This window comes from Squalius cephalus, assembly GCF_949319135.1.
Source record: "Squalius cephalus genome assembly, chromosome: 10".
NCBI classification, from domain to species: domain Eukaryota; kingdom Metazoa; phylum Chordata; class Actinopteri; order Cypriniformes; family Leuciscidae; genus Squalius; species Squalius cephalus.
The window spans coordinates 36,928,878-36,951,523 of record NC_137131.1 but is presented as its reverse complement, the minus strand read 5'-3'; the positions used below and the strand labels follow the sequence as shown (position 1 = coordinate 36,951,523).

The 22,646-nt window shown below is 37.4% G+C and overlaps 2 protein-coding genes across 5 annotated transcripts in view; one reads left to right on the top strand and one right to left on the bottom strand.

The window, feature by feature from the left end:
• The window catches only part of scn1lab (sodium channel, voltage-gated, type I like, alpha b), a 49,149-nt gene extending 45,513 nt beyond the window's left edge, over positions 1-3,636 (bottom strand). For both annotated transcript variants that reach the window (XM_079883932.1, XM_079883933.1), the window contains exon 1: positions 3,389-3,636. The gene's annotated coding sequence lies outside the window, so the exon portion shown is untranslated. The remainder of the gene's footprint in view (positions 1-3,388) is intronic.
• A 5,286-nt stretch (positions 3,637-8,922) lies between these two features.
• Positions 8,923-22,610, top strand: cobll1a (cordon-bleu WH2 repeat protein-like 1a). Of its 3 annotated transcripts, XM_079883763.1 has the most exons (14): positions 8,923-8,984; positions 9,068-9,122; positions 9,691-9,734; positions 10,303-10,382; positions 10,593-10,740; positions 10,853-11,054; positions 12,106-12,331; positions 12,499-12,543; positions 13,180-13,265; positions 13,515-13,736; positions 15,672-15,780; positions 18,075-18,213; positions 18,374-19,600; positions 21,121-22,610. In XM_079883763.1, exons 5-14 carry the CDS (start codon positions 10,649-10,651, stop codon positions 21,122-21,124), a joined length of 2,352 nt encoding a protein of 783 aa, XP_079739889.1. In that variant the 5' UTR covers positions 8,923-8,984; positions 9,068-9,122; positions 9,691-9,734; positions 10,303-10,382; positions 10,593-10,648; the 3' UTR covers positions 21,125-22,610. The 3 variants fall into 3 exon arrangements, with proteins under 3 accessions (XP_079739889.1, XP_079739888.1, XP_079739890.1); XM_079883762.1 differs by having other exon boundaries at positions 8,976-9,122; XM_079883764.1 differs by having other exon boundaries at positions 8,976-9,122; positions 9,691-9,770; positions 10,278-10,382.
• The last annotated feature ends 36 nt before the right edge of the window (positions 22,611-22,646 follow it).

Below are 22,646 nucleotides of genomic sequence, written 5' to 3'. Positions count from 1 at the left end.
TTTAAGACAATTCTGAAAAATGAAGCCCAGATTCTTGTTAAAGTTTCAAAACCATGTTAAAGATGCCATAATTGCATCCCCATTTGCATCTATACTTTTCTAAATCCAAATCCACAGGCTCCATTCTTCCTTTTTTTAGACAATGCCATTTTAGGAGTTTTAGCAGTGAATCATTTCAGTTGACAGTAAAAAAAAAGCATCTATAACACATTAATTGTTTTATTTATGCAATAGTAGTTTCTAGAATTTTCTAGAACTAGGATTTCTTTCACACAAACAACAGTTGACACTGCTCCAAACCACCTACGATGCAAACCTCTGAGTCCTCATCCAACTAGAAAGGCATAGTAGTAGTTGCAATAAACACATTTGACCAAGCAAACTCAAAAATCAGTAGCACTAAAAATCTTTTAGCTCACCGGATCCTGCACAGACCATGCACTTTTAATGAATGAAGATGAAAACAGAGATAAAATGCATTTATTATACTGTGACTAAATAAAATATGCTATGCCTTATAGTGTGGAGTAATACTGCAAGTAATAGCAAGGTGAAAAAACTGTTTGAGAAATTTGAGAACAAACATCCTTATACAAATCTGCATGAAAATGACATGCCTGGAATATGAAGCATACCTCAAATAAAGCAATACATACGAACGAAGGTATACTAATAAAATCAGTAAAAGCATAGATTTAGTTTCTTGCTGCAGTAAGCTTTTTGAGCAAGTTTGAGTTGTCTGCATCCATTTGAAAGGTGCTATTTTTCTGTGCAGAACTCCCACTAACAATGTTTTCTAGGCTAAAAAATATTCCAGGGTACCCTCGCCTGCTCTGGGCTAGATTTCAGTTTGCAACTGTGACTAATATTCGTCAAGCAATTGTTTGCGTGCGTGTCGGTCTGTGAGTGAGCACTGTGAGTTGTCTCACTCTCTCCCTACCGTCACCGAGACAATTCAGCCTGTTCCCTCTGAGGACAAAGTAAAAAACAACTCCCTCACCCATGCGTCTACCCACCCAAGCACTCATCCAATGATCCACTTATTTAACCCCCCTCCAAAAATGAGCCAACCCTCTGGAGCATTACTCCCAGCCCTGTCTCCAGGGTCAAAGCAAACCTCAGAGAAGAGATTGGCACAATTTAAGTATACAGTTGGCACTCCTGGGCAAACTATGAGCTGATGAGCTGTCAAAAAACAAACACTGAGAAATTTAGGAAGCTCCTCTGGTGGAATCATAATAAAGATACATCATAATGAAGAATCATGGGTGACTACCAATGAACATCAGTGTAAAATATGTCACCTCAGTGGATCCTGCATGATACTCCAGTCAAGATACTGAAAGATCTTGACAGTATGTCACCGAGAAGGTGGATTAAAATATTCCAGGCCAACTCTAGGCATCTGTGTGTCAGAATTTCCCCTCAAACCATGACAGTCATGCATACATGTTTAGACACTGTATGTGTTATAAAGACTGAATGTATATGATTTCTGACAGATGGGGGGAGAAGTGACCTTCCACACTACCTCACACTGAACTCGAACAAAACACCAACACGTGACATGTCCTAACGAAGCCGTTAGTGCATACTAGGCTGTGTTGCTGATTTCTAGTCAAGAATTTGCCACTTTTTCCTCAACTGTGCGTTAAAATGGTTCTGCTTCGTCGTGGATAATAGGGATTCGCAACAGCTGCTCTCCATGGTGCTGAAACACAGGTGCGCGCGCTTCCGCCTTGGGCTCAGTTCAGGTCATCCGCCACGCGCTCCCTCCACCGCCGTCACATTCGCGTGCTATTCTTAATGACAGTTTGACTCTTACGTATTGAACACGGGTGATTCGGGGGTTTAATAATAGCAAATTCCCTCTAGCGTTATACAAGCCATTAAAATGCAAATTCAAAATTTATAAACGAGTTTTCAATCTTTTCAGAGTTGTCAGTCTGTTTTAATTAATGGATTGTTCGTTTGGATTACACTGATTGATTTATAATAATAAATGTCTAAAAAAAAATGCAAACCGCAAGAAACGTTCAAAATGGACTGGCATTCATTTTCGAATTTTCTTCAAGCGTACGTGTTTCAACAAGTCAAACGGAGTACCTCGGCTCTCAAGAACCACAATAAACAAATAAAAGGTTTTAATCGAAAGTTGATGTACATTTTTGTCCTGAATGGTGACAGAAGCCCAAGGTGAGCTTGAAGGCCCTACCTTTATAGATGAGGATTCATCTCGAGCGCAGGGGCGAAGCAGCTGTCGCCATGTTGACGTCTCCGTTTATTTCCATTCCGCAGGCTCGAGGTCCACCCAAAACATGACTGTTACGAACCATTTACACGGCCATTTCTAGAGCTTTATGTTAAAAAAATAAACCCCGCCTGGGACTACAACAAATCTACATTTCCGACCCTGACTGAAGAACCGAGATTGATGTGATTCCACGTAACGAGAACCCACCCAAAGGGTTAAACGGTGTCTAGGCGACAGAGAAAACGTTTCTGGGTGTGCCTTTTTTCACAGACCAAAAATGCCTCCAACGTAAACGAGTTTCGGAGGCATAAAGGTTCGCGTTAACACCGCAAATTGGCCCATAATGGTGTTTTCGGATTGTGTTTTTCACCCCCTTCTCGTGTACAGCCAGTGTGCGACTGTGGGTGGGTGTGGAAATCTGAGGGAAGGAGGGGGTCGCGTTTGCTCCTCTTTTCAATGACAATCATTATCAATATAATTAATGCGTTTTGTGGAAATGCCAACGACTTGTGAAATCCTCAAAACAAGCGTTATTATTCTATTAAGCTTTAAACAAGTCAACTGCAGTCCGCTTAAGCAGCATCTCCCTAATTTTGATAGATCAGCCAAATTCAGCAGCAGCACCATCATCATCATCATCTCCAGGCAACCAGAGGACAGAAACCCAAACATCTGTCCCGTTTTCCTACATTCACAAATCCCATGTAAAACCTCTGACATGGCTAAGAGCGATAATGCCAGCGATCCAAATCCCGATTAAACTCATTATATGTGCCTGGATGATCCCAATTACAGCGCAAACATATGCCTCAGCCTTTATGATCTTTATATGTATACGATTAATTATTTTGTTTCACGTCATTTAATCCAAATCCCACTGTGTTTGATGTAGAGCAGCCAGAGGGTGACCTTTAAATGAATGACTCGTCATATTCTTCTTCTGAACATAGGACATTAAGTCCTAATCACCAACTGTACTTGTGTGAGGTAAATAGCCCATAGGCCTATTTATAACAGCCATACATTAACATTTACACGATTCTTCTCGCAATTGTATCTGCTGAGTTGTTAGGCAAAATATGATTATTATTTGCCAGGCCTTTCTAGGCGTTTCTGAATTGATCTTTTACTTACCATAGCGATGCCTGTCAGGCTCGAACCTGGATGACAGTGGGTTCCAATGACTTCGGTTTTGCCGTTAGTTCCTTCTATTGTGTTTTCCTTCCCACTAAAACGCGGTTGATGTCAAACAGATTGAAAAGATGAGGCGATGTTTTTATCCATTGAAAGGCGCTTGTTCGCTGTCGTTCGTCTCCCCAAATATCACGGCTGATAGTCGCTTCCGGTTATCGGTGGCTTGGGTGGTGGGAGTGACTCGTGCGCGAGCCTCACGACTCGACTCCAGACTCAGAGTCAATGAATGCACAGCTAGTCGAGCCAGAACCTGCACGTGAGGCACCGGTCGACGAGGTTGCACAGAGGACAAATATTTATATGTGAAGCGGTTTACTTTTCATTTTTGTACATTACTTTTCACATTATTGTTGTTTCTTGAATTGCTTTATGTTTCACCCTTTTGCAAGGCTTCAATAGGGTATTTAAATGGAAAATGGGGGCAACAGGTACAAGCCTTTTTTGTGCCTATATGCATAAATTGACTTTATAAATCTACCCTGCATGGGAAATATTCACTGGATTAAAAGTGTGATGGCATTGCCTGTGATTTTTTGCTTGAAATGTCAACACAACTGTCCAATAGTCTAATTTACTTTTATTCAAAGATTATCAGATGTTACTTTTTGTTTGAATTGCTTAAGTTAAAATGCTACTGTTATAAAAATGTTTTGGTAAAACATGATGATCATTCAAATCCTTTGCAGATATTACAAAAGATTTATAATGAACCTTCTATATCTAAATCTGTATCTTACACTTTTTATATTTTATATTGTGTCTGTGTTGTCTGTATGTAATTATTATGCACTCAGAATGTTTTTGTCTCACGATTCGATGCAAATAACTAATAAACTGTAACAGTATCAGAGAGGACAAGCAGATAAATGTTAGCAATGATGTTTATTGTGCAGCAGTGAAGCAGATCAAACAGGTGAGTACTGAGATCAAGCATGTGAACACAGAATCTTGACAGGGATAAATCACAGTCTTTGTCTTTAGCAGGGCATGTGACAGCGGGATGGAAAGATGGATCGCACACCTCGTCTGGGTAGTGGCAACCTATCATTTATGTGGTTCAGATAACATAATATTTTGAGTTTCTGTTGATTAAACCAATCTCCCTCATTGTATTAACTTAAATTTTTCATTTCAAAGAACTCAAAATTTTAAGGCAACCAGGGTACTTTTTTTTAACCTTTTTTTAAACCAACATAATTTTTTTGCTCAAACGAAACCAGACAATGTGTGTATTCGAGATGTGTGCTTTTATCAGTGAGATGATGAGGTAATGATCAGTGACAGGTTCGTGTGATGGCTGAATGAGTGCAGGTGAGAACCAGGAGGGATGCTGGGAAATGTAGTCCAGAGTGTGAATGAGGGAGAGTAGCAGTGAAGGAGGACCGGAGCACTCCTGACATAACATGACTTGATTTCATTGTTGTTTTTCCTACCTAAAAGTACTATAAAACAATATACCACATTTAAATGAACCACACAAGAAATAAATAAAACTACTCTCTAGGGAAATAAAACTACTCTCTAGGGACAAAAAGCGTTAGACAATATTAAAAGATTATTTGTACATTTCTCAGCCTATCACTACATTTCACTTTCAGATATCCAGAACTTTACAGGTTCAGTAAATATTATTGTGTTATATAGGGACTGAGGTTGTTCATCCCTTAATTCCTCGAATTCACCAGACACGGTCAAAATAAATAATCGTTATCCATGCTTGAGAGAGGTCGCTGGAGTACACTTCACCTGACCTGAGGCATGGGAGAGGCACGCTGCTCCAAACAATACGCCGGCGCCCCCTGGTGGCGACAGAGGGGAATGGTGGTGCTTATTATGACACCTTCCCTATCACATGAGCTTTAATTGCTAAGAAACTTATCGGATTCTCTTCTTGTTCATTAGATGTTTAGTATGGATGGATGCACTGGTAAATTCCTATGGTCTCAGTCGTAAAAATAAACACCCAGAAAAGAACAGTGATTTACTGCATTATCGCACTGCTCTGTGCCAGCGCGTCGCGCCTCCGCAGGGCTCGTGGTGATGCATGACGCATCGCTCTGGTTTTGACATTCACTGAGCTTCCCTCATTAAGCGCTCTCGCCCGCGGGTTGTCATCGAGGCATAGGGCGAACTGAAGGATCACCAGTCCGCCGAGCGGACAGAACACGGCTGAACTCTCTCAATGCAGCAGCTGCTGTGACACAAGTGTTTACCCTGCCGAACGGATGAACAACCCGATAACGTTCAGTGAAAAGTCCCACATTCCACACAGCCAGTGTCGACTAATCAAACGATGTATCATGAAAGCATTTAGAAATTGACATTTAGATCAACGTTTAAAGTTTTAAGTGTTGGTTATTTTAAAATGACCTTTGGTTCTGTGGGATTTTTGTAAATATGATTGCTGTTTGATAATAGGCCTATTCTGTGATGGAAATGTCATTTTAAAGTCAACAACATGAAATCAAAGTTGATCATCCTCATTTTATAGAACATCGCAGTGTTTATTTTCTCTTCACTTCTCTGATGACGTTTTTACTGGCGCAAGGGCGGGACCAGCTGTCACTCAAATGAAATTGACCAATAGCAAACCACAACCATCCAACCAATTCCAGATGGACAAATACATTTCACTCATTACAATAGGGAAGAAAAGACAAGTGCTCAGCCATCTTTGGAATTTTGTGTTTGAACCTCCTTTTGCTATACCTCTATATATTTCTATGGCATCTCTGTTGAAGAGTAATTAGCTTGTGAAGTGGATTTGCTAATTGAAAGTTATCATGAGCATTTTAGTGTTTGAAGCTAATGTCATAACAAATGTCAGTAGACCGGGAAGATTTTAAAATGAACGGTTCATTCATAAATCTGTAAGATCTTACCTTCAAAAATCAAATCAAAACTAGCCCAATTGCGTCCTGGGGCTGTCCAACAGTAAAAATCTCATTCTCATTCCGTAACAATCGCGTTCAGATGGGGAGCGGGATTAGCCTACTTCATTCAACCAGCGGACTAAAAAAACTACCCATGGCATGGCAAGGCAATGGTGTAAAAGTACCAACCCTGGCAACTGCAGTGCTGAAAAACGGGTATTAGGTCAAGCAACTTCTGTTTCATGATGACTTTAAAACTAAAGGTTCCAAGGGGGGTGTTTTGCACAAATGCCACAGAAGAACCATATTTCCCTAAAGAACCTTTCAATGAAAAGTTCTTAAAACAATTATATTAACATCACTTTATGAAGAGTATGGTTATACATTGTAATATATATATATATAGGCATCCCATAATACCGGAAACATTGTCACAGTATTTTTAATAGTGCAATTTTGCCAACCACAGATGCCAATTTTTTACTGTCAATTTATGCTTGGACATTAAATTGCTCAAAGTTAAAGAAACACCCTTAAATTACTATAAAACATGAAGTGCTGTAGCTGCAGACTGACTTGTATTTGAAATTCTTCAAATACTGTTCCTGCAGCGTCATATTGTTGTTAGATTAAAATGAGCTATATATGCTAAAAAATCAAATACCCTAAAATATAATTAGGCTAGTCCCAATCTACACACACTGGACAGTTACATTAGCACTAAAGTGTGGCAGTACATGCCTTCATTAGAATGGGCATGCTGAATATCTCAACTCACCCCTCTGACACTGAACACACACACAAGTTCATGAATAACTATTCAGATGCCAGAATATGCACATGGACTGAAATACAAACAGACACATGAGAAAAGATTCAAGGTCTGACTTTTCTTTGTGGAGCTGGCCACTGGTCAGAGGATGTGCGAAATAAACAGTCTACTGAGAGATGGCATTGTGACCTGCTACAAGGGGAATAAGGTCATGTTATCAACGTGAAATGTAAACACATCTACACACAAGGCTATATTTGTGCATTTCGCTGTGTGTGTGTATGTGTTCTTCTTTGATACAATGAAACCACAGTCCTCTAAATGACCAGAGCATTTTTTTAGCATGTTACATAATTACTGTGATGAGTCCTTCTTCAGGGCTGTGGAGTAGAAACCCCTTTGGTGCTTACAAAATAAACAGACAAAACGTTTTACCCGTGTATGATAGAACTAAATTACTACACGTCTGTGTGGCCCTTCTGAGCAAGCAAGTGTTGAAATGAATCAACTTCTGCAGCTGAGACTTTACACACGCTGAGAGAACAGACATCCACAGTAATCTGATTACTCATCCCTCATGTGATTAGCCACCAGAAGTTCTTGAAGATTCCCAGTGCCCTAGTGTTAACTAGTGCACACGTAAACACATGTAGCTTGATCCATTCATGTCCAAATACCAGCTTTCTCTCTCACAGCGTCCACTCTATGGTGCTCCTCATTTGGGGGTCACACTTGTGGTCTTCGCAGTCAAATGTGACAGAACCCCTGAAATGTAATAATATTTTTAATTTTGTATTTTGAGACAATTTTATGGTAATAATATTTATGCAATAATTTTTAAAAATCTAATATTTTTCATTATTTTTAATTAATGCAGTATTTCAGGCCTTTCATGTTCAAGAGCAGACAGTGTGTGACTTTTGCATTTTGGATAAGTTACAATGTCTATTTTTCAATCTTGATGGCTTACAGTCTCACCCTTTCATTGCTGTGTGCTTTTTTTCTTACATTGTGGATTAAATATTGATTTCATTTTTCACATTTCCAAATGTGCACATTTCTCTGCGTCGTGGCTGATTTGTAGATTGTACACACAAAAAAAATCTCTGTATTTTCGCCTATTTCCTATTCATTTTCTATGGTGGTCATTTGAAGACCACAAGTGTGACTTTTTTTACGATCACTCAATTTTTTTTTTTTTTTTTTTTGCGTTCATCTACCAAGTACCATAAAAGTCATCAAGTTTCGTATCATTCCGATGCAGCTACGATTTTTTTTATTTCAAAATGTTCAATTTTTCGGTCAAGTGACCGAAGAGCACTGACAGCATTCCTAACTTCATAAAATATATATTTTTTGATACAAAATTAGTCCTCAACAAAAAAGCATTTTGATTTGTGAATTTAAAGTTGGCATGAAACGGATGTTGCGATAGTATTTTCTTCCCTTTCAAGACATATCCATTCCATTTAATGAAACGGCTTCTTGAACAGGAAAAAGTGGATTTAATTTAGTCCGTCTTGGAAAAAATTGGATTTTTGTGGTTATTGGTCGATCTCATGTGAGTGACAGGTTGTCCCGCCCTCTCGCTAGTAAACACGTCATCAGAGAAGAGGTGGTTGCAAGTGGGGTTAAGTTATTTTGATTAAAGATTGAGGCCACGTAATTTTTTTTATTAAAAAAAAATATTTTTGTTATGTTCACAAATAAATTATTTATAATTAATACTGTAATATTCCATAAAAAATAAGAATTGTCCATTTTGATTTCATGGTAACTTAAAGTTTATTTAAATCAATATGTCAACAGCCTCAAAACAGAAATGCTATCTCTTTCCCACACACACAGGAAACAGATTTGTTGATGTCACAGCACTGGGCATGTCCAGAAGGTACTGACACCACTGGAGGATTACCAACGCTTGTCTTTGCATTCACTGTGATTCTTTACTCCGTTAGTCCTTCTAATATTTAGGAACGGCAGGTGTTTGAGGAAACCACTGACAAAAGACTGTGGTAAGGACATAAAGGTAAGGGCATAAATAAGATACAGGTGCCATGCCATACATTGTGAAATTGTGTCTAAGCGCTTTATAGCCTACTTTACGTGCGCATCGGTGAGCTAGTACTTAAGTTAATCCTGCATGTAATGTAACAAACCCCTTTAAGCTGTAGTGAATGTATTGTAAATTTCATTTTGTGAACTTTTCGAATAAAATAAGAGTAAACTGGGCAGATATGGGGTAAATATCTCTGCATAACACAACCAAATGTGTATTTCGGAGTGAATATACCGAGCGTTGGCTGGCCATGGTTGGTAAATGCGCACCAGGTGCACGTGCGTTTGGCGTTTGTCGAGTTCGTTCTCATGGGAAATGAACATGTGTATTACTCCGCTTTGCCTCGATGATCAGCGGCAGGGAGGCGTGAAGTAACGCTCACGCCCAGTTATGATAAGCTTAAAGCTCCAACGAAGTGAACGAGCACCAAAACAGAACACACCCAAAGGCGTTGGCAGCCCACAATTATTTTTAATTTTCGTCACTTTCGAGATAGGTACATTTTATTAATTAAACTGGTTTTTGTTTTACTCTCCAGGTGGGAATTTAATCAGCTGTGATCCGGACGTCGTTTTTGAGTTGGTATGTAACGACAAGTTCCACAAACAAGGCCTTTACGCATTTTTCAACAGTTATCAAGGTTTTGTACATGTTGGTGTGCAATTTAAAACATTGGTTTGTGTTCTTTCCAGGGTGGGTAGGGTGCAAGTTTCAGAAAATTCTAGTTTTTTTTTACTCACTTTTGATCAATTTAATGCATCTTTGCTGAATAAAAATATTAATTCCTACTTTCTTAAAAAAAAACTTACTGACCACAAACTTTTGAACAGTAGTGTAAGAAAAGTATTTACTTGTCTGCTGTTTTGTAGTTTGTGAGGAAATTGTAGGACACAGCTGATTATGTTTTAATAAAGTAAAAAATGTAAATAATTCTATACATTTCTGAAGTTTAAGTTTACATTTCTGGGCTTAAAGGCAATTAATGTGTTAAAAAAATAACATAAGTAGCTAGTTTTAAAGTTAAAGCAAATCCGAGATATCACAGATTTATTGCTCCAAAGAACATGTTATTTCTTTCTACCTTGTTGTTACCTTGTTATTTTTAACAAGGTAAAGCAACTACAGTAAAATCTGTTTCCATTTCTAAAAGGTTCACAGTCGATGGAACATACCTTGAAATTTCCCCTGCACAGCCCTAGCTGAGACACAGAGGGGCTTTTTTTCACACAGGTTGGTGATGTGATTCATTAAAAAGCATTCTGTCATGAGTGTGTTACAGTGGATGCCATAAATGCCTCTGTTTCAAAGAACTACCACCAGAAAGGCAAATCCTTGAGTGGTTGTATCCGGATGGGTTTTCTCTCATCATTTCTAATTGAAAAAATTGTGTAGGGTGTTCTCTGAATGAACTAGCAATTTATTTTTCTGCTTCATCAATAGGACAACCCAAAATCGACAGCGTCATCTGTCCTTCATACTACCTACAGCACACACCCATGGATCCCCAAGAAGATCGCATAGACAGGGACATCCCTCTGACTGTATTGCTCCCAGGAGGACAGGAGACCACAGCCGCAGTGCATGGCAGGTGAGAGAGAAGGAAAAAGTAAAGGTGATATTGCACGTTTTCACCAATCCTTTCATTGGAATGACTGTCTGGTCATGTTTTAATCCAGCTGTGTGTGTGTTTGCGCTTGCAGTAAACCAGTTATGGATGTTCTGGTTACGTTGTGTGCTCAACACCACCTCGTTCCATCAGATCATGTCATCAAGCTTATCTCCACAAATCAAAACCACATCAATTTCAAACCCAACTCCATGATTGGCGCTCTTGAGTTTGAAAGAGTTGTCCTGCAATCTAAAGGAAGTGATGCTAACCAGAAAAAACCTCATATTCCTGTGGTAAGTCTGATCGAAAGCCATGATTTATATCCAGTGTTGGGGGTAACACATTACAAGTAACTCCATTACATTATAGATTAATTTATAGAAGTAACCCATCTATTGACTGACAGCACTCTTGTCCCCATGTTAAGAAAAATCGGGAGTAAGTGCAGAAGCATTATGTTTAAACTATGATGGTTATATATTGTAGTTCTAGAGTAAATGTGAGTGGCAGTTACTAATCTCACTTGCAAAAAAAAAAAGATTCAGTGTTCCTCAAAATGAGTAAAATAAGTGAAATGCAAAATCACAATACTACATAAATACACAAACCTCCAATAATTAAATATGTTAAATAAAACAAATATTTGTATGCATTTAATCTCACTTTATTGACCAATGTACTTGCTGCTGACCTTTGATTCAGCAAAAATGACTTTAGATTTCTTGTATTTATTGATGAAGTAAGTGTTAAACTTTCTTCTCCTCCATCCTATTCTTCTGCAATCCAGAATGGCAGCGCAGCTGAAAGGTTTGTCTGAGCTGTGCCCTCTACTGTACATGTGTGAATTTGCATTTCCTTCAGTCTGAGGCTTATTGATTTCACGTTCGGTGTGAAGGGGCCTTTAAATTTGCCCAAAAATAGAACTTTTTTGTTATTTAAAAAAAAAAAAGCCCAGCCCAGGTGAGAAAAAGTAACACAAAAGTAATGTAACTTAAAAAGTAACTAAGTGATGCAATTAGTTACTTTTTAAGGGAGTAACATGATTCATTACTTCCCAACACTGTTGTCCATCTTATTTCATCATTTTATCCTGAAAAATCCAGCATTGCTGGTCACTGAAAATAGGGTGTGTTTTGCTTTCTGGGACAGCATGGGATTCTGGTGAACCAGCCACAACAGCTCAGTTTTGCTTGAGAATAGCATGACTATGCTGGGTCCACCATCTAGACCAGCACTATACCAGTCTGGACCAACATGGAATTCGTGCTGGATTTTTCAGCAGGGTTGTCTTATGTCACATTAGACCTGTCATAAAAAGTTTAAATTGAAAATTGAATTTTCCAGGCTACAGTTCGTCTTCTGATAAACTACAAGAAGTCCCATAAGGCAGTAGCACGGGTCAATCCCACAGTGCCGCTGATTGAGTTACTGCCCACAGTGTGTGAGAAGTGTGAGTTCAACCCTGATGCCACCATCTTACTAAAGACATACAATTCAGAGGAAACCCTGGATCTCACCAAAACACTGAATGACTATGGAATCAGGGAGCTGTATGCCAAGGAAATGAAAGGTCAGTAAAAAAAGGAAAAATAGGGCAGTGTAAAAGCACTGTAGTGTAATTATGTAACACTGTTGCATACTACAATGTACTATAAAGCTTTTTTGTTGCGTACTAAAGTAATATTAATCTTTTGTAGTTGAGTGATTTTTTTCTTTTTTTTTCTTTTTTTCTTTAAGTGGTAACAACGAATCCTCCTGTTGATCCTGTATCAACTCATAAAGGTACCAAGCTCCAGTCCAAACATACTGTATGGAAGCTTGCTTCCGCCACAGAATATAAAATAAAAAAGGTAATTGCGACTTTTTATCTCACAATTCTGACTTTTTGATATAAAGTCGCAATTACGAGTTATAAAGACAGAACTGCATGATACAGTCGCAATTGTGTGTTATAAAGTCAGAATTGCATGTTTATATCTCGCAATTCTGACTTTATACCATGCAATTCTGACTTTATATTTCCCACTTGCGTGTCTTTTTTTCCTTAGAATTTAACTTCATATCTCGCAATTGCAAGTTTATATCTCACAATTCTGAGAAAAGATGTCAGAATTGAGAGATATAAACTCGCATTTGTGAGAAAAAAGTCAGAACTGTGAGTTTATATCTCGCAATTTTGAGAAATAAAGACAGAATTGCGAGATGTAAACTCTCAATTGTGAGATATAAAGTCGCAATTATCTTTTAAAATGTTTTATTCTGTGGCGGAAACAAGCTTCCATACAAAAAAAAAAATATTTTGTATCACAAAAATATAATGTATCTCTTTAATATAGCACTGAACCAACCATTTCTGCACTGCTCAGATTTGTCCACAAAAGTATACGTTTGATCTATGAGGCTTTTGTGTGTGTCCAGGTGGTGTCAAAGAAAAGAGCCTCAGAGAGAAGGGAAACAAAGGTTTCTTTGGTTTATTCAAGAAGAACAAGAAAACACCTGAGCAGGTTTGTACACCTGTCAGTCTGTCTGGTTTTGCAGTCTGTGCAACCTGCTGGTTGTCATATTCAGGAAACGATGGGGGGTGTGGGGGGGGATCATAACTGAATTGTAACACTGTAAAACACTTGTGCAAGTCCACCCATCTGTCTCTGTTTATCTTTCATCTTTCTGGTCTCATGATTATGGGCATTAATGCAATTTGCATATTGAAATTCATTTCATATTTTTGCTCTTATGTTTTATTTCTTCTTCAGGTTGTGACTGACAGTGCTTCAACATCTCCTGAACTGAACGGCCAATGTGCGTACAGGGTGAATGGTCTTAACGGCTACTCGACCTTACCCATGGTCCCCGCCGACATGGCAAAGAAGAGACCCGCTCCAAAGCCTCCTATGACGGCGTCCCATAGTGTCGCCTGTGGACTTTACATCAGAGACTTTTCTGACCTATCAGAAAGTGACCCTGCTGGAAAACAGGTGGGAATGCTCTGGGCATCTCCATACCAGTCCAAACCTGAATTAGCTTGTGTGTAATTCATTTGCTGATCAGCTGGTTTAGCAATGAAATGGAGGTTTAAACTACACTGTTAACATTTAAATTGGTTTTATTTAATTTTTTGTTTTGTTTTTTGACTAAACTTTAGCCCTATTAAATTGAGTTGTATTCTTGGTCCTCCAGTATTCATATTCGCATGCATTAGTGTTATTTTAGTTTTTTAATTAATTTATTTATTTATTTATTTATTTATTTATTTATTTATTGTGTTGTGTGCTTTTTATCAATTGTATTCATTTGTTTTTCACAGGCTTTATCATTCTTGGCTTTATTTTTATTTGTTAGTTTTATTTGTTGTTAGTTTCTACTTTATTTTAATTAACAAAATATTTTTAAATTGGGATTGGATTGGATTGGTAGCTAACTGAAATAAGTCCAAGCACTAAAATTACTAACTGGAAATAAATAAAAAATAAACCTGAACTAAATCTAAAACTGAAATAAAATTAAATTAAATAAAACCTCAATAGTAGTATTTAAAAAAAAAAAAAAAAACTAATAAAAATGACAAAAGCACATACAGTAACATTTTCAAAAAATAGCTAATTAAAAATATGCATAAATAATATAATAGTGTATCAATTATAACACAAATGATAGAACACAAACTCATTAATTGGCAGGATTGCCACTAATATTTTCAAAAATAATTTAATTTCTTAACAATAAATTAAACAACTGTTTTTATTTCCCATATGACAATTTGCTGAATTTGACAAGCAATGTAATGAAGTTATGTGACAACTACAGCATATTATTGTTTAAAATTGCATAGTGCATACTGTTTCACTTTAAAGTCCCCGTGAACCGGAAGCAAACGACTTTTCTCCAGTGTTGTGACGTATTTCCAAGTGAAACGGAATATTGAACAGAGGGCAGGGTTTTACTTTATAGCGCTCCTCCTCTCCATCTCTTGCTCATAGCAGACTAACGGTTTGAGGGGAGTGGTTAAGCGTTTTCAACCCAAGCCGTCAATCTGACATCATCAGAAAAGGAATGCCATTCCAGACCGGAAGTAACTTTTCAGATTTTGATTAAAGATTACCACGGCAAACAATTTTTTTCTGTGCATTAACTTGCACGGATTAATTGTTTACCACAAGGCTAGTAATATGCGCTAAAAAGTATATAGGGGCAATTTTGATTTCATGTCGACTTTAAAGGGATACTTCACCGATTAGCATTAAGCTTTGTATCAGCTGAAACCCGGTAGTATTTTCGAATGACCGTGCTTCCCTCCCTCATGTCCCAATGAGACGAGAGATTTCTGTATTGTGTGTCTGGAAAAAAAACTCTGATGACGCAAAAATCGTCATTTTGCATCATCGGAGGCTTTTTTGGCCAGAGGCTAGAGACTACAGCCAGTAGGAGGAGCTCGTTCCACATGTTTTCAACCCACCTATAGGGGGATCTCACGATAAAACCCCGTCTTTTCAGTTTCGAGTAAACTATAGCCTAGTTTTCTAGTTTAACCATTTTCCTAGTTTAACCATTTCTTCCGATACTGCCCTCTGTAACCGGTAGGCATGGTTTGGGAGTGGCCTCGTTGGGCAGCGAATCAAGTGTATTCTGAGAGTTGTTGTCTTTCATCCACATGAGCCAAAAATACATTTTCTGGCTTTTCTCAGTCTAGAAGGCACCAATTTCTATAATAATTACACATTTCTACTACATATATGACCCAATTTAAATACACATTCATCTTTCCAGCGGTGAAATATCTGTATATATAAATATAAATATATATATTTTTTATATACTTTAAATATATAGAAGTAATTTATTTACTGTGTTGTATGCATGAAGCAGTATGTTAGTATTTTATTCCAAACATAACCTCTATGTGCTTTGCTCAGGGTCTGCGCAGTCGTATTTCTTCCACTGAGTCCTCCCTTAAAAGGACTAAACGGAGAGCTCCACCCCCACCGGGTTATGGCACCGCCCCATCCAATTCAGATAACAAAGGTATGTTTTCATTTTTATATCTCATTTTATATCTTTTATTTATACATATATATTTCAGACTATATAACTTTAAGTTATTTCAGTTTCAGGTATTTGAGTTTAATTATTTTTTTATTTCCTTTGGAGGATAAAATCTTTCATACATTTGTTCATAAGTATCAAGCTGTCAGTTCTGGCAGGTCACGTTAGTCAAGCTGACATCAGCTGACTCTCAGCTGATCCACGTCTACCTATAGGAATACGACGCCTATCACAGCATCCATATATAAGCTCCTTCAGTATTATCAGCAGCTATCGCGTTCTCAGGAGCGAATTACCCTCCTCCATATCCAGCTCCTCCTCTCGTCAGTCAGGATTTGGCATTCTGATTTCCCCTTGAATCAGACTGAATTCTCAGATTATGTTGTACATTAAAAGGGGGGGGGGGGTATCGCTGCTCTCCCTGCTCTTATCTATGCTAGGCTGCATTGATGCGCAGGGAGTTCTCGCCTAGAGCAGAACCATACCGCCAATCCAAACTGTATACTAATTGTCAATCTTATTTGCCGTTTTCTGTGTTAATGCATTTGTGAATACCTGTGTGCCTGCTAGTGCTAGTTTCCTAGAAACCAATGCTATAAAATATCGGCATAGAATCAACATTAAGATAGATATGGAGGAGGACCCCCCAATAATTAGAAATGGCCAAATTGTCACACCAATATTTAAAATTCTTACACTGCTCTGCTGCACTCCATTACGCAGGATATTATGTTAAGATGACAAAGTTTACATTTTCAGTCTGGTCTGCCATGTCAGTGTCAAAATGATTGAGATGGCCAATCAAGTTACTATAGAGATGTCAAATTACCAACAGTAACGTCCAGTAATGCAAACTACCTGATTTTTTTTTCTCAAATATGGCCGTTTTGAATTGAAAATATGCTATCGTGATTCATGTAATTCCTGAGTGTGACGAGACAAGAAAGGTTGTTTTTTTTTTGTTTTGTTTTTTACATATTAGGCATACAAAATTTTAATGCAAGTATTATTTGCAAATGGGTCAAAATAGTCCCCCACCCCCAATGTTCAAGACATGGGCTGCTTCCAAAATCGCATACTTCCCTACTGTACAGTAGTATGTGTGACACAAGAAGTATATCTGAATTCTCAGTACTCATAAAAGAGTTTGCATAAAGTCCCCGGATAACTTTCTACTATTCTAAAGTGTGCATAAGATGGACACTTTACTATCCCATGAGGCAACGGGAGAGGATTTATGAATGCCAGTGAATAGTAGGTCACATGATAATGATAACATGCCGAATGTAGTACATCCAGATTACATTCATACTATATAGAACATACTTTTTTTAGCGACCGTGAAGTAATTACTTATTCAAAATAAGTACCTACTCAAGAGTATGCGATTTCGGACGCAGCCATGGTTACATAAAACTCTTTTTTTTTGGTTTTCCCCAACTGTTGGATTAATTATTTGCTCTTGTTTTGCACTGTCCTACCAGGAGGGGGCGCCTAACAGGCAGCACATCCTTTCCTCCTCTTCTCCTCCATGCTTGCTTCTCTGTTCCTGCTCTCGTCGGTGATGGGCTTATTTTCCTCTGTTTTTACATAGCCTTTATGTCTTATGCACATTGCACTGAAATCTGTCTTGTCTGTTGTTAATCAGCTTTCTTGTTTAATGTCACTCTCTCTGGCTTTGACCGTATAAATGTTGAAATGTAATGTGTTGTTCAGTGTTTAGCAGGCAAATCTGTAGTGCTTTCTTACAATAATTGTGCCTTAATTCAACGAGGTGTATGGCTGCTCAGTTAGACACCGCTCTCAAGATGGTTGTAATCAGTCTTTGATATTTTTATCCACATAATTGCAGTTCAGCTTTATTAAATGTCAATCATGTCGATGTCTTTTTTAAGATGTTAGGTCAAAAGGGATGCTTTTAAGAGTTTATTAAATTATTCACATTTCATCAGCCACAAATTTCTTTTTTGTTTATTTTTTTATTAAAGCTGTTTAGTTTTGTTTTTTGCTTTTGGTTAGAATCATTTTAATGTTATATTTGTCTTTAACTTTCTGTGTGCTTGTCGTTTGTTCTTTTTCTTCAGAATTGTTTTTGTCTTTTGCCAAATTAACTAATTGCTAATACTGATTCATATTTGAATAAATTAAATAAAAAATATATACTGTACACTTTGCTGTTTGTGTTGGTGCTGTATTAAGAGGTTACAGATGAGATGGTTTCACAGATAAACACAAGACACACTTTTCTGTGTCTTTGTCATAACACTTTGTAGATGAAGCTCAAGGGGTCAACAGGCGTTCAGACAAACACAGAGCTCGCATGGCTGCCCACTGCCCTGCAATCGCTAAAGTTATGAGCGAACTTACGCAATCTCTGCGGGCACGGCAACAGAGAACACTGTCTTCTGCAAAGTATGTTCATTTTGTCTGGATCCAATTATTCATGATTTGATATTTAGAAATTGTATTTACTATAGAAAAGTGTTTCAGTCAGATAATATCAGCCAGGAAACCATTTCACTGGTTTTATTTTTCTAAAATTGAATGTCTTCCTATTCAATTTCCTCTTTAGTTCTCCTATATCCCAGAATCAACCAGCAGGAGATCCGTCTACGGGTTTGTTTTCGGAGCATCACACCCCCGAGGCTGAGCTTAAGGCACTTCCTGGCTGTCAGCTGCTGAGGAGCCCCTCTGAGAGAGAAGGTTTGAAAACCTTCACCGTGGTTCCCCAGAGACGTCAACAGAGCAGACAGTGCTTAGATCTGCCACTGGCATTACAGTCATCCGCTGCTACTAAAGCTGAGGAATACCTGATTCCTGGAGACCCCGATGACATTGAGACCCCCACCACAGAGCTTTTGGAGGAACTCCCATTTGAAATGGTCAGGAATGGGGGCAAGGGTTCAGACAAAAGTGAGCACTTATCAGAGGTTCTACAGCACCTGGAGAAAGAGAGTCAAGCTTGGATGGACAGTGAGAGTGAGAATTTGGAGCTGATATATGAAGAGGACCAATGTATTCATGAGAGCTTAGAATCACTACATGGGGGCCTGAATAATCCAGAACATTTAGATAGCAAAGTGAATAATCTCGAACTAAGAGACAGTAAAATGAGTAATCTAGAACTAAGAGACAGTTGGGTTTGTCCTTCGAAACCAGCTAATACACTTTCTGACAGGTCACCAATCAATCCAAATACAGGTCTTGTTGAGCGAGAGGAGATGGAAGAACATGCTTTGGTGGAGACTGAAGAAGAGACGGACTGGGTAGAGCAGTACAAAGAGAGGAGAAGGAAGTTTCTAAATGGTGATGATGGAATCAAACAATTTGATGTTTGGGGAAGGATTCAAAGAGAATGTTCTAACTTGCAAGAAGAGAACACAATGCAAGAAATGAGTTTCCCCTCACCGCCGCCCCCTGTCTACTGGGATGAGAAGAGCGGTGAGTACAAAGAGGATATAGAAAACAGGAATGAGCACGAAATGCAGTCCTGTGATGACCAGTGGTCAAACTTTGATCTAAGTGCTAACTCAAAGCCCAAATATGTGCCTTCCATGCACTCCAAACCAAAAGCCCACTCGACACAAACTAACCCTAATGCGTACACCCCTGGTGCTGAAAACAATTGCAACTTTACTCCAGAACCTCTTAAAACCTTGAAATCACGTTCAAGCTTTGACCCTTGCCCTCCAGCAGGAGTGTCGCTTTTTGCCTTGGCTGTATTTCAGAAGGCTAAGCGTTCCAAACCAGGGCTGGATCCCAACTGCTCCAAAAGATGGGAGCTGCCCATGCACACACAGTGAGTACACTGATTCAAAAAAGTCACTGAAATATTAATAGAAGGTTCTTAATAATATTAATGAAATCATGATTTCTGAAATATCACTGAAGACGAGCAAAATGCAACAAAAAAAAAATTAAATGAATTGCGTTTTAAAATATATTAAAATAGAAAACAGTTATTTTAAATTGTAATAATATTTCAAAATATTACATAATAGTTTTTTTTTTTTTTTTTAATGCAGCCTAAGTGAGCATAAGACTTTCAATAACATAACATTTTTTACCAACCATAAACTTTGGAACAGTGTTTATCTTTTTCATCGGACAGGAAACTAACAGAATGAAAAGGATGTATAGGCCTCTTTCAAATGTATTGGTTAGTTCATTGTCGGAAGGGCAAGGTGTGTCTAGGTCAGGGAATGAGGTGTGTGTGTGGTTTGTAATGTAAATGACGTCTGACACTCATAATAGTCTCTTTGTTTATTTAATGGGGATCTTCCTTCCTCTAAGCATGTTTTATGTGTGTTGCACATGTGTGTTTATAGTTATTGATGCATTCTTTCATGCATTCCAGAGTTCATAGCCTGAGTTTGTTTTGTACACTGCCGTTCAAAAGTTTAGGGTCGGTAAGATGTTTTTAACGTTTTTAAAAGAAGTATTTTATCCTCACCCAGGCTGCATTTATTTAATCTCAAATATAGTATAAACGGTAATAATTTACAGTAATTGTTTTCTGTTTAAATATATATTTTTAAATGAAATGTATTTCTTTGTTGACAAAGCTGAATTTTCAGCATCATTACGCCAGTCTTCAGTGTCACATGATCCTGCAGATATCATTCTAATATGCTGATTTGCTGCTCAAGAAACATTTATTATTATTATTATTATTACTATTACTATTATTATTATCATTATCATTATCAATGTTGAAAACATTTTTTGTTGTTTTTTTAGGATTCTTTAATTAATAGAATGTTCAAAAGAACAGCCTTTATCTAAAATAGGAAACTTTTGTAATATTATACACTATATGCAACATTATATAATACTTTTATTCAGCAACGATACATTAAATGTATCAACCGTGACCATAAAGATATTTTATAATATTACAAAAGCTTTCTATTTCAGATAAATGCTTTTCTTTTGAACTTTCTATTAATCAAAGAATCCTGAAAAAAAATTGCACACAACTGTTTTCAACATTAATAATAATAATAAATAATAATATACAAAATATGTAACAATAGAATGTACTGCCATGGCTTCCTGAATGACTGATGTCTGCTAATCTTTAGAAAGGTCTACAATGGGGTGTTGGGGGGTCCATAAAAATATGGGAAAAAAAGAATGTTTAACATCATATCTGTTAAATATTGACCAAATTTGATGATTTTACAGTTTCATGGTGAGATTTAAATGGGTTAATTGATGAGATTAATCACAATTATTTTCTTTTGTCTAATTAGACTAATAAGTTTATATCTAACTTGCAGAAAGATGTGACTTACTATGGTGTCTTTTTTCCCCCAGGTAATTGATGGTCATTCTGAATATGGGAGTGTTCGTTTTCTTCATCAGAATGAAGAGCTGGACACACTCCTGATGTTAAAACTCCTTATTTATCTTATCATATGATTATTTGATTCTATGTTTTAATCATTATGGATATTTTGATAGGATGAGGAAAAACTGTTTGTACACTTAATCTGAATTTTCCTGTTCTTTCAACTGATTTTCATGTGTCCTGAGAATGCTTTCAGAAAGGGTGATATTTTTTTTCCAGCTTTCTAATTGACTCTCATAAGAACATATTACGCCAAGTAAACTTTGCCCCAAACAAATACATGCATGTATTCATATAGGTATATATTTTGTATAATAATGAAGAATAATGAAAAATTATGAAATGAATTTTTTTTTACATTTTTTTTTTAAAGAAATTAGTCCTGAGAAACTTTTCTATTTTCTACATTTTGTCTTTTGTATTTTTGAGCTTAAGTAAATAAAATCTGCTCGTAAAATTCACAGGCAATGTATGATTCATCATTCAGATTTGGAGAACAATATCATAGCAAAGACAGAGAGTGGGTTGTGATATGTTGTTAAACTCCAAATTTCACTATGAAGTGTTATATGGCAGATGTCATCCAAAGCCATGCACTAATGGAGAAATTCATGTAAAATCATTTACTGAAAATCTTGCTGTGCACTATAGCTCTGAAGTCTATTATGTGCTTTTGCAAATTCAAACAGCAACAACCATACAACCATTATGCTAATCTAAAGGGTTGTAAATGTTTTCTGTGCGCTAAGTGGATTGTTTGTTAGCACATTGCTGTGTGTTAATTGGTAGCCCGTTCTGGTGCTAGATGGGCTGCTTTTGTCCACATAATCTATGATATACTTATCCTTAGACATAGGGTCCCAGCAAGTAGGTCTATAATACTTGGAGAAAGCTGATAGCATTCCCCATTTATATCAATGGCATTTGCTCAGTTGTTTCATAAACTCCTGGAAGTACATGAGCTGGAGGCTGCCATCTTCATTCATTCAGAGATTCTTTTAACCATGTTGACCTGCAGGAGAGAATCATATCTAGGTGTAAAATGTTTGCTTGTAAACTCATTTAGAGTAACTGATGTTCACTAGGGGGCAGTATATACCAATAGCGATAAGAGCTTGTGAACCGTGTATTGTGCATGTGTCTTTTTGTCACAGGTAGGCATGTCAAACACCTTTTTCCTCTCACTGATCCTAATGTAACTCGCGTACTGTAGCCTACCTTACGGATCCTTTCAACTCTCATTTTTTTAATGATAAACACAAAGGTCAAATCACAAAAGAGCTTTTCAACCAGAGACGCAGTGTTGTTTTTAGATGGGCCTACCATTCATTTTCTGCTACTAACATTTTTTTCTGTGTGTCAAGACAAGTTTTATAGACTTCATAAAATTGAAGAAAAAGCTGTCGGCGTTGCTTTATTCTCTGGGCAGTCAAATACATTAAAAAGGATGAAGTTTATTTATCTTCCTGGCTTTTTGTTTGAAGAGGACTCT